Source organism: Procambarus clarkii, chromosome 28 (genome assembly GCF_040958095.1).
Source record: "Procambarus clarkii isolate CNS0578487 chromosome 28, FALCON_Pclarkii_2.0, whole genome shotgun sequence".
Lineage (NCBI taxonomy): Eukaryota > Metazoa > Arthropoda > Malacostraca > Decapoda > Cambaridae > Procambarus > Procambarus clarkii.
In genome coordinates, this window is record NC_091177.1 from 8,886,157 (window position 1) to 8,902,438 (window position 16,282).

Genomic DNA, 16,282 nt, shown 5'->3' on the forward strand with positions numbered 1-16,282 from the left:
GGGAGGGTAAATCTTGTCTCATAGGCTTAATAGAGTTCTACGATCAGGTTACAAAGATTAAGCAAGAAAGAGAAGGATGGGCGGACTGCATTCTTTTGGATTGTCGGAAAGCCTTTGACACACTACCCCATAAAAGGCTTATATATTTGCTGGATAAACAGGCAGGAGTAATTGGTAGGGCGCTCCAGTGGATAAGGGAGTACCTAAGCAATAGGAAGCAGAGAGTTACAGTGAGGGGTGAGACCTCAGATTAGCATGAAGTCACCAGTGGAGTCCCACAGGGCTCTGTACTCGGACCTATCCTGTTTCTGGTATACGTAAATGATCTCCCAGACGATATAGACGCATTCTTCTCAATGTTTGCTGACGATCCAAAAATTATGAGAAGGATTAAGACAGAGGAGGACAGCTTGAGGCTTCAAGAAGACCTGGACAAGCTGCAGGAATGGTCGAACAAATGGTTGTTAGAGTTTAACCCAAGCAAATGCAATGTAATGAAGACAGGTGAAGGGGAGTAAGAAACTAGATACAAGGTATCATTTGGGAGATGAAATACTTTAGGAGTCTGAGAGAGAGAAAGACCTGGGGATTGATATCACGCCAGACCTGTCCCCTGAAGTTCATATCAAGAGGATAACATCAGCGGCATAGACCAGGATAGCTAACATAAGAAAGGCCTTTAGAAACTTGTGTATGGAATCATTCAGAACTTTGTATACCACATATGTCAGACCAATCCTGGAGTATGCGGCTCCAGCATGGAGTCCATATCTAGTCAAGCATAAGACTAAACTGGAAAAGGTTCAAAGGTTTGCCACCAGACTAGTACCCGAACTGAGGGGTATGAGCTACGAGGAGAGACTACGGGAATTAAACCTCACGTCACTGGGAGACAGAAGAGCTAGAGGGGACATGATCACCACATACATGATTCCCAGAATAATTGATAGGGTAGATAAAGACAGGCTTTTTACCACAAGGGGCACACGCACTAGGGAACACAGGTGGAAATTGAGTGCCCAAATGAACCATAGAGACGTTAGAAAGAATTTGTTCAGTGTCAGAGTAGTAGACAAATGGAATGCATTAGGAAGTGATGTGGTGGAGGCTAACTCTATACACAGCTGCAAGTGTAGATATGATAGAGCCCAGTAAGCTCAGTAACCTGTATATTAGTTGATTGACAGTTGAGAGGCCGGACCAAAGAGCCAGAGCTCAACCCCCACAAGCACAATTAGGTAAGTACAATAGTGGAAATAGTGGAGCGCAATAGTGGAGACTAAAATAAATGGCATGATATCGGATGCAATCTTTCCAGATGGGTACCAAGTAATAAGAAAAGAAAGTACACAGAGACAGGGAGGGGGAGTGGCATTCCTAATAAAGCGGAAAGGGAAGTTTGAAGACCTGGAAAATCGGGGGACCAATGAAAGCACAAGCTCCATACATGGAACTTTGAAAGCAGATGGGAAGAAGATTGTGATCTTGATAATCTTCAATCCCCCATCAAACAGAATAAGGCCCAGGCAGGAGTATGATGACAAAAACAAGGCATGTATAGATGAACTGCAGAGGGCAGCAACAATTGCTCATAGAATGAGAGAGAAACTGCTGGTCATGGGGGACACACGGAAAGATCAATTGGGAAGCAAGGAATCCCCATGGCAGGGAGGAAATGTGGGGAGCAAAGTTAATAGACGTTATAGACTGGACTTTCCTAACACAACATGTGAAGGAAGACACAGGGGAAAGAGGAGGGGATATACTGAGCCTATTAGACCTGATTTTTACCCAGAATGTAGAAGACATCGAGAATTTGGAACATGAAATACCACTAGGAGCCAGTGACCATTGTGTCCTAGTCATTGTCTACATGATGGAACTTAAAATTGTGACCAAAGGACAAGAGGTCTGGGAAAGGAGAGTTACATCATGTAGTAATGATGACTACAGGAAAGGGGACTACAGAAGAATAAGGGACTATCTGGGAGAAGTGCAGTGGGAGGAAGAAATTAGGGGAAAAACAGTGCAAAATATGATGAACATATGGAAATATGATTTCGTATGGAAATGAAAGGAGGCCGAGGGGAGATTTATACCAACAGTAAAGGAAAAAAGTTGGAGGGAAAATAATATCCCATGGTTTAATAGACAGTGTCGGGAAGCAAATATGAGAAGTAGGAGGGAGTGGAGGAAGTACAGAAGACAAAGGACAGAGGACAACAGGATGAGTATGGGGTGCACAATAAACTAGCCGCCTTCGGCGGCAACAATCAAGGATTAGAAGTAGCAGAGCTAGGAACGATTACATTAACATATATATATATATATATATATATATATATATATATATATATATATATATATATATATATATATATATATATATATATATATATATATATATATATATATACACACATATATATATATATATATATATATATATATATATATATATATATATATATATATATATATATATATATATATATGTCGTACCTAGTAGCCAGAACGCACTTCTCGGCCTACTATGCAAGGCCCGATTTGCCTAATAAGCCCAGTTTTCCTGAATTAATATATTTTTTCAATTTTTTTTTTCTTATGAAATGATAAAGCTACCCATTTCATTATGTATGTGGTCAATTTTTTTTATTGGAGTTAAAATTAACGTAGATATATGACCGAACCTAACCAACCCTACCTAACCTAACCTAACCTATCTTTATAGGTTAGGTTAGGTTAGGTAGCCGAAAAAGTTAGGTTAGGTTAGGTAGTCGAAAAACAATTAATTCATGAAAACTTGGCTTATTAGGCAAATCGGGCCTTGCATAGTAGGCTGAGAAGTGCGTTCTGGCTACTAGGTACGACATATATATATATATATATATATATATATATATATATATATATATATATATATATATATATATATATATATATATATATATATATATATATATATATGCGAACAAACCTGAATGGTCCCAAGGCATGATGATGATGGGCAAATAGCCTCGGCTATCATCATCTATTGTACGGTCGTCATTGTATGGGTTCGAGTCACTTCTGGGGTGTGGAGTTTGCAGTTTATATATATATATATATATATATATATATATATATATATATATATATATATATATATATATATATATATGCGAACAAGCCTGAATGGTCCCCAGGACAATATGCAACTGAAAACTCACACCCCAGAAGTGACTCGAACCCATACTCCCAGGAGCAACTGGTATGTACAAGACGCCTTAATCCACTTGACCATCACGACCGGACAAAATGAGGTGATAGCCGAGGCTATTTGAACCACCCCACCGCCGGCACTCGGATAGTAATCTTGGGCATAGCATTTTACCAAATCACCTCATTCTTTGGGGCACACGTGAGGAACACAAATGCGAACAAGCCTGAATGGTCCCCAGGACAATATGCAACTGAAAACTCACACCCCAGAAGTGACTCGAACCCATACTCCCAGGAGCAACTGGTATGTACAAGACGCCTTAATCCACTTGACCATCACGACCGGACAAAATGAGGTGATAGCCGAGGCTATTTGAACCACCCCACCGCCGGCACTCGGATAGTAATCTTGGGCATAGCATTTTACCAAATCACCTCATTCTTTGGGGCACACGTGAGGAACACAAATGCGAACAAGCCTGAATGGTCCCCAGGACAATATGCAACTGAAAACTCACACCCCAGAAGTGACTCGAACCCATACATCACGGTCGTGATGGTCAAGTGGATTAAGGCGTCTTGTACATACCAGTTGCTCCTGGGAGTATGGGTTTTTTATTGGAGTTAAAATTAACTTTTTTTATTGGAGTTAAAATTAACGTAGATATATGACCAAACCTAACCAACCCTACCTAACCTAACCTAACCTATCTTTAGAGGTTAGGTTAGGTGAGGTAGCCGAAAAAGTTAGGTTAGGTTAGGTTAGGTAGGTTAGGTTGTCGAAAAACAAATAATTCAGGAAAACTTGGCATATTAGGCAAATCGGGCCTTGCATAGTAGGCATAAAAGTGCGTTCTGGCTACTAGGTACGACATATATATAAATATATATATATATATATATATATATATATATATATATATATATATATATATATATATATATATATGTATATATATATATATAATATATATATATATATATATATATATATATATATATATATATATATATATATATATATATATATATATATATATATATATATATATATATATATATGTATGAAAAGGTCTGTGTACGAAGCTGGAAAGAGGTGGGGGGTGGTAGAGAGAAAAGGTGAGGGAAGAGACGAGAAGGAAAAGCAGACAGGGGAAGGGAAGAGGGGGGATGTGGGGAGAGGGGGAGACACAGACTATCGCAGGCACTGCTCGGTACTCCTGCTGGTATACATATAATAGACTGATGTAAATAATTTGAAATTGATTGCGAGTGCACTTAACAAGAAGTTTCATCTTTTGGTAGAAATTAGCATAAAGTCTACAAACTGATGACGTTACAGGTTAGGTATATCTTGAGATGATTGATGATTTCGGGTTTTTTTTTTTTTTAGTGTCCCCGCGGCCCGGTCCTCGACCAGGCCTGCACCCCCAGGAGACAGCTGACTAACACCCATGTACCTATTTTACTGCTAGGTAACAGGGGCATAGGGTGAAAGAAACTCTGCCCATTGTTTCTCGCCGGCGCCTGGGATCGAACCCAGGACCACTGGATCTCAAGTCCAGCGTGCTGTCCACTCGGCCGACCAGCCAAGTCATTTTTTATAACACCTGTAATATCTGGCAATATTTCATTATCGCTTAAATAACCATTTCAAATTGTTGAAAAATTAACTTTTTGGAAGATAAGAGTTGAAACAGCATATAATAAACGGCGCTTGTGTGCTTAAAGTTGAAGATGTTGTTGTTGTTGTTGTTGATTTAGGGGCGACGACGATCGTGGGATCGGATGCGCCCCGGCGTACCCGTTAAGGATGAATCGCGAAGCCAGGAAAGGTGAAACGCCAAAACGCGAAACAAGTGACGCCAATCACTAGAAACTGACATACCATACGGCAAATAAACGCACAGACGAGCAGATGATTGGGGAGCCCCAGGAGTCCCTCAGGGTGACAAGCACCGGCCCCGCTCCACACAGAGAACACCTGGTAGCAAAAGCAAAACTCGGCCCTCAACTTAAACGCAAAAAGTCATCCAGTGTCCTCCGACAGAGCAAAAGCCGGCCGCCCACCACGGCTGAGGGCACACCAGGAGCCCACAAAGACCTGCCAACCCCCGGCACTTCTCGGCCAAGCCGGCCCCCGAACACCGTTACCCCGCCTGGAGAACCAGCCAGTACACGTCAAAAAAACTATCAACAATCCCGTGACCCAAGGCGATATGTGCGCCAGGCGTCGAACAACTGGACCGTTGAATAGGTATGCCAAACGGCAGTAGCAAAGCCAAAACGAGAAAACAAGACGTGATCAGGCGGCTTCCAATCGGAGGAGTCCTGACGTCCACTCGGCGTCAAGGTGTAACCAGGAGTCCAAAAGTTGAAGATGTTATTAAGTGGGTGAAGCATTTTACCGATTCCTTCCTGTGATTGGCCGTCAGGAAGGATGTCAACAAAGAGTTTCTACCAATCAAATACAAGCACGGGAATTCTTCCTTCAGCACAACAACCCGCCTTATGGGCTGCTGTTGGCCTGTTGATAGTGCAATGTTATGCCAACAGATGGCACCAGCTGTATCTTATAGGGTGGCTAGTTGTTAGTGTAATTTTAGGGCGATAGATGGCATCAGCTGTATCTTACGGCTGCTATCAACCCGGCCTCGTTGATAGTGTACTTTCCTACCAATAGATGGCCTCAGCTGTATTATTTCCTTCGAATTTCCCTTGAACGCTGATGTATAAGTCCCGTACCTAATGATAGAGGTTTTATATCCTTCTATTATTAGGTACCTGGAGCTTCGGGTCAGAAAACTTTGAAACAAATAAAGACAAGAATAAAGGTGATCCACGAGGTTGAAAAAATAGTTGAAAGAACCGCACTGGTGGACAGCAGTAACACACGTAAGTATTATGCAATAATAAATGCAAATTCGTCCTTCACTTATGGTAGATGAATGTTTACTTGGAAAAATCAATTTACATGATTTTAAGAGTAGGATTCAAATATACCTGGCAATACGGTGTTGTTGTCAGTTGTTGACATAAGGAGTGTAAATTATGTAGTATGCCGCACGCCCACAACTTAGAACATTATGTATTACAGTGACAACTGATTGATAACTATAGAAATAAGGAAATAAGTAGTGTACCACATCAAATTGTTTCAATGTGTGACAATGGTGTGATTGACAGAATACTTAGGAGTTACAAGCACTTTTCTCCAAGAGTGTAACACTTATCTGCTTTGTTTACTATTTTAACCTGCAATGTAAAATGTGATATTTTGTAATGTGATTTGTGCCCGCTTGAGGAACTTGAAATAGAGGAGGGTAGAAATAGCCTAAGCTATTCTATCCCTTTGAGATATATTTTATTGTCTCAATAAACTTGCATATGAACCTAGATCTTTGCAGTTCCTTTATCCTCTGATGATGAGATATCATAATGCATCCAAAGCTGCTGATCAAATGCTTCTGCATTATTACCTGTGAGATAAACACTTTCATTATCTTATTCCTGTCGTCTTATGCCCCTGTCCACCTAGAAGTAAATAGGTTCCCAGGAGTTAGCTTACTATGGGGTTGCATCACAGGAACAGTCAGTAATTCCATCGGGGGGGGGGGGGGGAAGGGGAGGGAGCGGAACTTTCAATAATGCCTCTCATGCATTAAAAGATCATGTTAGGTCATGGTTCAAACCGTTTAATCCCTTATTTATCCTTAATGTCAATTAAAAAATGTTTAAAAAATAATTACATATAGCAAAATATTCTTTCTCTCTCTCTCTGTATATATATATATATATATATATATATATATATATATATATATATATATATATATATATATATATATATATATATATATATATATATATATATATGTCGTACCTAGTAGCCAGAACTCACTTCTCAGCCTACTATGCAAGGCCCGATTTGACTAATAAGCCAAGTTTTCATGAATTAATTGTTTTTCGACTACCTAACCTACCTAACCTAACCTAACCTAACTTTTTCGGCTACCTAACCTAACCTAACCTATAAAGATACGTTAGGTTAGGTTAGGTAGGGTTGGATAGGTTCGGTCATATATCTAAGTTAATTTTACCTCCAATAAAAAAAAATTGACCTCATACATAATGAAATGGGTAGCTTTATTATTTCATAAGAAAAAAATTAGAGAAAATATATTAGTTCATGAAAACTTGGCTTATTAGGCAAATCGGGCCTTGCATAGTAGGCTGAGAAGTGCGTTCTGGCTACTAGGTACGACATATATATATATATATATATATATATATATATATATATATATATATATATATATATATATATATATATATATATATATATATATTATTGAATATGACCGAAATTTTTTCGGTCATATTCAATAATATATGTCTACAGGAAAGACTGCTACCAAAATATACTAATATATATATATATATATATATATATATATATATATATATATATATATATATATATATATATATATATATATATATATATATATATATATATATGTATATATATATATATATATATATATATATATATATATATATATATATATATATATATATATATATATATATAACTTCGAGTATGGGTTCGAGTCACTTCTGGGGTGTGAGTTTTCAGTTGCATATTGTCCTGGGGACCATTCAGGCTTGTTCGCATATATATATATATATATATATATATATATATATATATATATATATATATATATATATATATATATATATATATATATATATATATATATATATATATGTCGTACCTAGTAGCCAGAACTCACTTCTGAGCCTACTATGCAAGGCCTGATTTGCCTAATAAGCCAAGTTTTCATGAATTAATTGCTTTTCGACTACCTAACCTACCTAACCTAACCTAACCTAACTTTTTCGGCTACCTAACCTAACCTAACCTATAAAGATAGGTTAGGTTAGGTTAGGTAGGGTTGGTTAGGTTCGGTCATATATCTACGTTAATTTTAACTCCAATAAAAAAAAATTGACCTCTTACATAATGAAATGGGTTGCTTTATCATTTCATATGAAAAAAATTAGAGAAAATATATTAATTCATGAAAACTTGGCTTATTAGGCAAATCGGGCCTTGCATTGTAGGCTGAAAAGTGAGTTCTGGCTACTAGGTACGACATATATATATATATATATATATATATGTCGTACCTAGTAGCCAGAACTCACTTCTCAGCCTACTATGGAAAGCCCGATTTGCCTAATAAGCCAAGTTTTCATGAGTTAATTGTTTTTCGACTACCTAACCTACCTAACCTAACCTAACCTAACTTTTCCGGCTACCTAACCTAACCTAACCTATAAAGATAGGTTAGGTTAGGTTAGGTAGGGTTGGTTAGGTTTGGTCATATATCTACGTTAATTTTAACTCCAATAAAAAAAATGACCACATACATAATGAAATGGGTAGCTTTATCATTTTATAAGAAAAAAATTAGAGAAAATATATTAATTCAGGAAAACTTGGCTTATTAGGCAAATCGGGCCTTGCATAGTAGGCTGAGAAGTGTGTTCTGGCTACTAGGTACGACATATATATATATATATATATATATATATATATATATATATATATATATATATATATATATATATATATATATATATATATATATATATATATAATGTTGAACCTAGTAACCAGAATGCAATACTCGGCCTACTATGCAAGGCCCGATTTGCCTAATAAGCCAAGTTTATCCGAATTTACATATATTTTTATTTTTTTTATTATGAAATGATAAAGCTATCCGTTTCACTATGTATGAGTTAATTTTTTTAAGGGATAAAGTTCTTTTTTGAGTTAAAACTAATGTAGATATGTGACCGAACCTAACCAACCCTACTTAACCTAACTTAATCTATCTTAACCTAACGTAAGCTAACATAACTAAGTCAATAATTTATGTTCTTAATATAAGTAAGTATTACTTATTAAGTTATTAAGTAGTATTATTAAGTATTACTAGAATTACTCCTAGCGGTAACAGCACCCCACGCCGGGGATTTTTTATTTGCTGTGCCCAGTGCAGCCCTGGGAACTCGCCTCAGTCATGACGCTCTCAGCATTGGAGTTGCCCTTCGCCTTGCCGCCCCCATCCTCACCGAACATAGGTGTATCTGCGGAACTGCGATGGCAGACCAATATGGTCGTCATGGTCTGGTATGTCGTAAATCACAGGGTAAAATTGCAAGACATGAAGAAGTCAACGACATCATCAAGAGGAGCCTCGCCACAGCCCGCTGCCCGGCACAAAGAGAACCACACTTATCCAGACCTAACGACCCTCAGAAGCGCCCTGATGGGGTCACCTTGCTACCTTGGAAGGATGGTAAGCAAGTGGTATGGGACTACACGTGCGCTGCCACACTGGCCAGTACCTACCTCCACTACAGCACACGTGAAAGCGGTGGTGCTGCTCCTTTCAGGGAATCGCAGAAAATTATTAAATACAGAGGTCTAGCACACTGCTACAGCTTTGTTCCGATCGGCTCGGAGACCCTCGGTTCGTGGGGAAAATGTGCATTGAAGTTCCTGAAGGAATTGGGGGACAAATTGATCAGCGCTACAAAAGACCAGAGAGCAAAAAGTTTCTTGTTCCAGCGCCTCAGTGTTGCGATTCAGAGGGGAAATGCCTGTTGCGTCTTGGGCACTAGTCCAACTTCAGAGGAATTCGAAGAAGTGTTTGACTTGCAACAATGATCGAACCCGTCTGTGACATTCATCAATGTTTCCCATTGTTGTGTTTTTCAAGAGATCCATAACTTTTAAGCACCTTTTTGCATTATTATTTTTGTATCAACCCATGTATATCTTGTAACCATCAAATGCATAATAAAGCACTTATATAATATATTAATAATATTTCAAGTAAACCAATTGGAAACAATTTTTTGAAGAAAAAAAGAAAATAACTCGGCTTATTAGGCAAATCGGGCCTTGCATAGTAGTAGGCCGAGAAGTGCGTTCTGGCTACTAGGTATAACATATAAAATATAAATATATATATATATATATATATATATATATATATATATATATATATATATATATACATATATATATATATATATATATATATATATATATATATATATAAATATATATATATATATATATATATATATATATATATACAGTATATATATATATTACAGACTTCTTTGCTGAACCAAAGTATACTTGTAGCCCTTTCATGTATAAATTATTCATATTTTAGTCCGTAGTTTCGAGTTCTCGCTTCATTTAATTGTTTTACACGTTCTTAATATCCTACTTGTTTGTGTTTTTCTTTCATTCTGTCCATCAGCAACGTCGCCTTCCTTTACAAATTCAAGGTCAGTAGAGTCAGTGTTCTTAATGTACCTTCGTAAGCAAGATACCTGATGCTGAAGGTTCAATTTGGCGTTTAACGTTGAATATTTTCCTTCATCACTCACAACCACTAATAAATGTTGGATGATAAACATTATAATTTATCTTGCAAATTTATTATGATTTGCATAATAAATACATATTGGTTCATAAATACATATATTTGTACAGCATAAGTTTTGAATCTTCTTTAAGTTAAAAAAGAAACTTTTATGCTATTTTCCCAGAACAGAAATAAAAACATTACTGAGGAGCACCATAGCTGGCAGAGGGACCAGAGCGTGCAGCAGCAGCGTCTTCTGCGGCCGCCTTGGCGATCTGGTCCAGCACGAACTGGGGGATTGGGTGGGGGAACTCAGGAGCCACTGGCAGCAGGTCAGACTCGGGCTGGTAGCCGTTCTCGTCAGCGACGAACTTCACATGAACGGGTGTGCCGTCAGGAGCAGTGTAGCTGTAATATAGAATACTCTTGAGAACTGTAGAATACATATCTGTGTTCTGTTAGATTAATATGATATATGAGAATAGCTCACACCATCATTATCTTGTAATTGCACTCACGAATAGCTTCCGGACTTGACTACAGCGCCTTCGGGACCGTCGGGAGAGCCAGACTGGGACAACGTGATGCCATTGCCAGTCTCGACATCGAAGTTGTACCTGCCATCCTCTTCGTGGATACGGTCGTCCCTCAGGATGGGGATTTCCTCGCTAGACTCACTGTAGCGAGAAGGAGCGGCTGGGGCGGCGTAACCCCCCTGGGGGGCAGCGGTGGCCACGGCGGCAAGAGCGGCGAGAATCACCTGCTCAACAAACACACCGAAATTAATTACTAGAAATAATTAACAAGAATTTCTCTATAAAACTCTTGCTCCATTTAGCTTCGTTGCATTGCTCATTTTTCCTTTTAAACTAAATGCATATGAATGATAAAGCTTTCTTATGAATATTGTAACTATTTTAGCATCACTTTTCATAGGAGATATATTAGGGTGAGTAATGCAATGTCAAAATAGTTTAAGTTGTAAAGAAAATTGTTTGCTTATAATATTTATATACTAAAAATTTATATGATTACCATTGATCAAAATGTTTGAAACTTTAAATAATTTATGATATATGTATATATATATATATATATATATATATATATATATATATATATATATATATATATATATATATATATATATATGTATATATATATATATATATATATATATATATATATATATATATATATATATATATATATATATATATATATATATCGTACCTAGTAGCCAGAACGCACTTCTCAGCCTATTATGCAAGGCCCGATTTGCCTAATAAGCCAAGTTTTCATGAATTAATATATTTTCTCTAATTTTTTTCTTATGAAATGATAAAGCTACCCATTTCATTATGTACGAGGTCAATTTTTTTTTTATTTGAGTTAAAATTAACGTAGATATGTGACCGAACCTAACCAACCCTACCTAACCTAACCTAACCTATCTTAATAGGTTAGGTTAGGTTAGGTGGCCAAAAAAGTTAGGTTAGGTTAGGTTAGGTAGGTTAGGTAGTCGAAAAACAGTTAATTCATGAAAACTTGGCTTATTAGGCAAATTTGGCCTTGCATAGTAGGCTGAGAAGTGCGTTCTGGCTACTAGGTACGACATATATATATATATATATATATATATATATATATATATATATATATATATATATATATATATATATATATATATATATATATATATATATATATATATATATATATATATATATATATATATATGTCGTACCTAGTAGCCAGAAATCACTTCTCAGCCTACTATTCAAGGCCCGATTTGCCTAATAAGCCAAGTTTTCATGAATTAATATATTTACTATAATTTTTTTCTTATGAAATGATAAAGCTACCCTTTTCACTACGTATGAGGTCAATTTTTTTTTATTGGAGTTAAAATTAACGTAGATATATGACCGAACCTAACCAACCCTACCTAACCTAACCTAACCTATATATATAGGTAAGGTTAGGTTAGGTAGCCAAAAAAAGCTAGGTTAGGTTAGGTTAGGTAGGTTAGGTAGACGAAAAAACATTAATTCATGAAAACTTGGCTTATTAGGCAAATCGGGCCTTGCATAGTAGGCTGAGAAGTGAGTTCTGGCTACTAGGTACGACATATATATATATATATATATATATATATATATATATATATATATATATATATATATATATATATATATATGTCGTACTTAATAGCCAGAACGTACTTATCAGCCTACTATTCAAGGCCCGATTTGCCTAATAAGCCAAGTTTTCATGAATTAATGTTTTTTCGACTACCTAACCTACCTAACCTAACCTAACCTAACTTTTTCTGCTACCTAACCGAACCTAACCTATGAAGATAGGTTAGGTTAGGTTAGGTAGGGTTGGTTAGGTTCGGTCATATATCTACGTTAATTTTAACTCCATTAAAAAAAAATTGACCTCATACATAATGAAATGGGTAGCTTTATCATTTCGTAAGAAAAAAACTAGAGAAAACATATTAATTCATGAAAACTTGGCTTATTAGGCAAATCGGGCCTTGCATTGTAGGCTGATAAGTGCGTTCTGGCTACTAGGTACGACATATATATATATATATATATATATATATATATATATATATATATATATATATATATATATATATGTATGTATTCAGGTACTCACAAACTTCATGTTGGCTGAGGTGTTCAAACACTGATGTCTACACTGTCCGAGGCCACGTATATATAGTCCCCAGACGCCTACACCTACGCAGTTGCCAGCTTCACTTGCTGAGGCAATCTTCGCCCTATATTTCTCACTACCTTTGATTTTCAAGGCCAGTGTCTTAAGCTGAACTTACGATCCTCGACCTCCGACGAGCCCCACCCTCTTTATCCTTTCTACTTCTCTTCGTACTTTCGTTACAGCGACGCTCACATGATAATAAAACATTTTTGTAATATATTGTTTTGCTGATACAAATCATCAATGAATTCCCTACAAACAATTAATAATACTTCACAACAAAAATTTAATAGTAAATGTTTTGAGGTTCGTGTTTCTTTAATTAACTTGGATCAGCGACCCATACTAACGAGTGGTTGGAGGGTGACAGATAGACACTTCAGTAATAGTTCCAGTCTAAATAACATAATGAATTTGACCTCGACAGAAGTTATTAATATAAAAAAATTACAATCCATTCCAATATTTTATTTTATTATAAAATAACATGCTCTCATTCTTAAGAGTTATTCGTAGTTCTTGTAATTTTTGGAATGAGGAAATTAATATAAGGAAAAGTTTGTGAAGCGCTTGGCAAAAATTTGACATAAACAAAGGAACTGAGAAAAAGAATCCATTGCAGACTAACGTACGAGGGGAACCAGAACACCAGTGGGCCTGAACACAGGTAGACTAGAACATAAGTGGGTCAGCGCACTCTAGGATCAGAATACAAGTGGATCAGAGCATCATTTGACCAGAATACTACTGGAACGGAGCAGCACTTGGCCAGAAAACCATTGGGTCCGAACACCAATGGACCAGAGCACCAGTGAACCAGAAAACAAAATGGACCAAAATACAAATGTACCAGAATGCTAGTGTACCAGAGCAGCAGTGGATCTGAACATCATTGGACCAGAATCCTGGTGAACAAGATTTCCAGTTGAGCAGAACATCATTGGACAAGAACCCCAGTCGAATAGAGCACCAATGGACCAGGGGCCAGATTCACGAAAGCACTTACGAACCTGTACATCTTTTCTCAATCTTTGGCGGCTTTGTTTCCAATTATCAAACAGTTAATGAGCTCCGAAGCACCATGAGGCTGTTTATAACAATAACAACAGTTGATTGGCAAGTTTTCATGCTTGTAAATTGTTTAATAAATGTAACCAAAGCCGTCAAAGATTGAGGAAAGATGTACACGTTCCTAAGTACTTGCGTAAGTGCTTTCGTGAATCTGGCCCCAGAATTTTAGTGGACCAGAACCCCAACCGACCATAGGACCAGTGAACAAGAACATGATGATTAATCTAAATTATCTAAATGATTATCTTAAATGATTAATCTAAATGATTAATCTTGATTAATCTAAATTATCTAAATAATTATGCTAAATGATAATAATCTAAATGATTATCTAAAGCCAAAAAATCAATGCATAAATGTTAGGAATAAGGCAAAAGAAATACCGGGATATATTTCCAGAAACGTTAGCAGAAAAACATCTAATGTTATTCTTCAGCTTTTGTTCGTCACCATTTTGATTATACCCTTCACTTTTGGTCTACAAACTATAGAATGTATATGAACGCACTTTAACGTGTTCAGAGAAGGATGACAAAGTTAATCCTTAGAATTAGAAACCTTTCATATGAATACAGATGAAAAAAAAACTAATATGCGTTTTCTAGACGAGCGGGACTTATGGATGACATGACTGAAATATGCAAATGAATAAAAGTATAACAACAGGAATATTAACAAGGTGATATACCCATTCAAAATAGAACATGAAACAATGGATATAAATAGCATAATTTTACGTTCAAGAAAGACATGGGTAAATACTGGTTGATATTCGGGTGGATTATCTATGGAACAAGTTTCCATGTAACATAATAGATGGCATATCTTAAGTGTTTCTGGCGTACCTTAAACTATATTAGTAAGTCTGAGCGGATATAATAGGAACTGCCTCGTATGAGAGCCAGTATGCCATCTGCCGTGTCTTTAACTCTTTTGTTATCTTCGCATATTGTTTTTTTTATTTGTTTCTGCAAGAATAAAAAAAAAATTCTCTGCTTTTAAACTCTTTGATAAGTCTGAATGTTTCCTGAACTGATTCCAAGCTTTCTCTCAAATTTTCACAGCTTTTCAATACCTGTTCCAAGCCAACCACTTTTTATTCCTCCTGGTTCTCCGGGCGTATACAGTGAAGATAATTTATGGCATATATCATTACTTTGTAACTCTTAACTCTGCATTAGTTCAACATGCTTTACTCTTTAATAGTTAGGTTTCTTTGCAGTATTATTGTGTCTTCGTCTGCAATAATTGATGATTTGTTCAACTTTTGTCAAAAATAGTTATAGAAGAAAATGCACATTCCTGTCTTTGTTTTTGTTATTTCAATTGCATTTTGGCATAGAAATGAGCTCATCACCAAACTTCCGAATTTAATTTTTCATTTGTTTGTAGTTCCAGCCTTATAAGCCCTCCAGTCTTTTTCTTTACAGTTGAAATTTTCCACTATAATTATTTTTCTTTTCATTTGTTAGGTTTTTAATAGTAATTTTTTCTTCTTGAGTATTCCTGCAGTATCATATTAACGTTATCTTTTATTTACAAGCATATAATTGATATATACCTCTTAAAGTAACCTGTTATCTCTTTTCCCTATGTAATTCATTTTGGCCCTAGGTGATATTAACGGTGGGTTGAAGGACATCGAGAGTAAGTTGAAGACCGTCTACATTGTCTAGTTTTTGTCATCAATATCGCACTGTGGATTGTTTCTTGATAATTACAAATACTTTCTTCTCTATCAATTATGTCTCTTCTTCATACTGAATTAATTATTTGGAGTACTTCCCCATTTAGTAAATACCCGTCTAATT

At 36.3% G+C, this 16,282-nt stretch overlaps 1 protein-coding gene across 1 annotated transcript; it reads right to left on the reverse strand.

Moving 5' to 3' along the window:
• Positions 1 to 10,721: 10,721 nt before the first annotated feature.
• LOC123754940 (cuticle protein AMP1A-like) lies at positions 10,722 to 13,373 on the reverse strand. The gene is made up of 3 exons (XM_045737283.2): positions 13,338 to 13,373; positions 11,183 to 11,424; positions 10,722 to 11,072 (listed from the first exon to the last, which is right to left on the reverse strand). The coding sequence occupies exons 1-3, from the start codon at positions 13,344 to 13,346 to the stop codon at positions 10,865 to 10,867; spliced, it is 459 nt and encodes a 152-aa protein (XP_045593239.2). The 5' UTR covers positions 13,347 to 13,373; the 3' UTR covers positions 10,722 to 10,864.
• Positions 13,374 to 16,282: the final 2,909 nt, after the last annotated feature.

Coding starts and splice junctions, on each gene's coding strand:
- LOC123754940 (XM_045737283.2), bottom strand. Junction 11,073..11,182: donor GTCAAGTCCGGAAGCTATTC/GTGAGTGCAATT, acceptor TCTATATTACAG/CTACACTGCTCCTGACGGCA.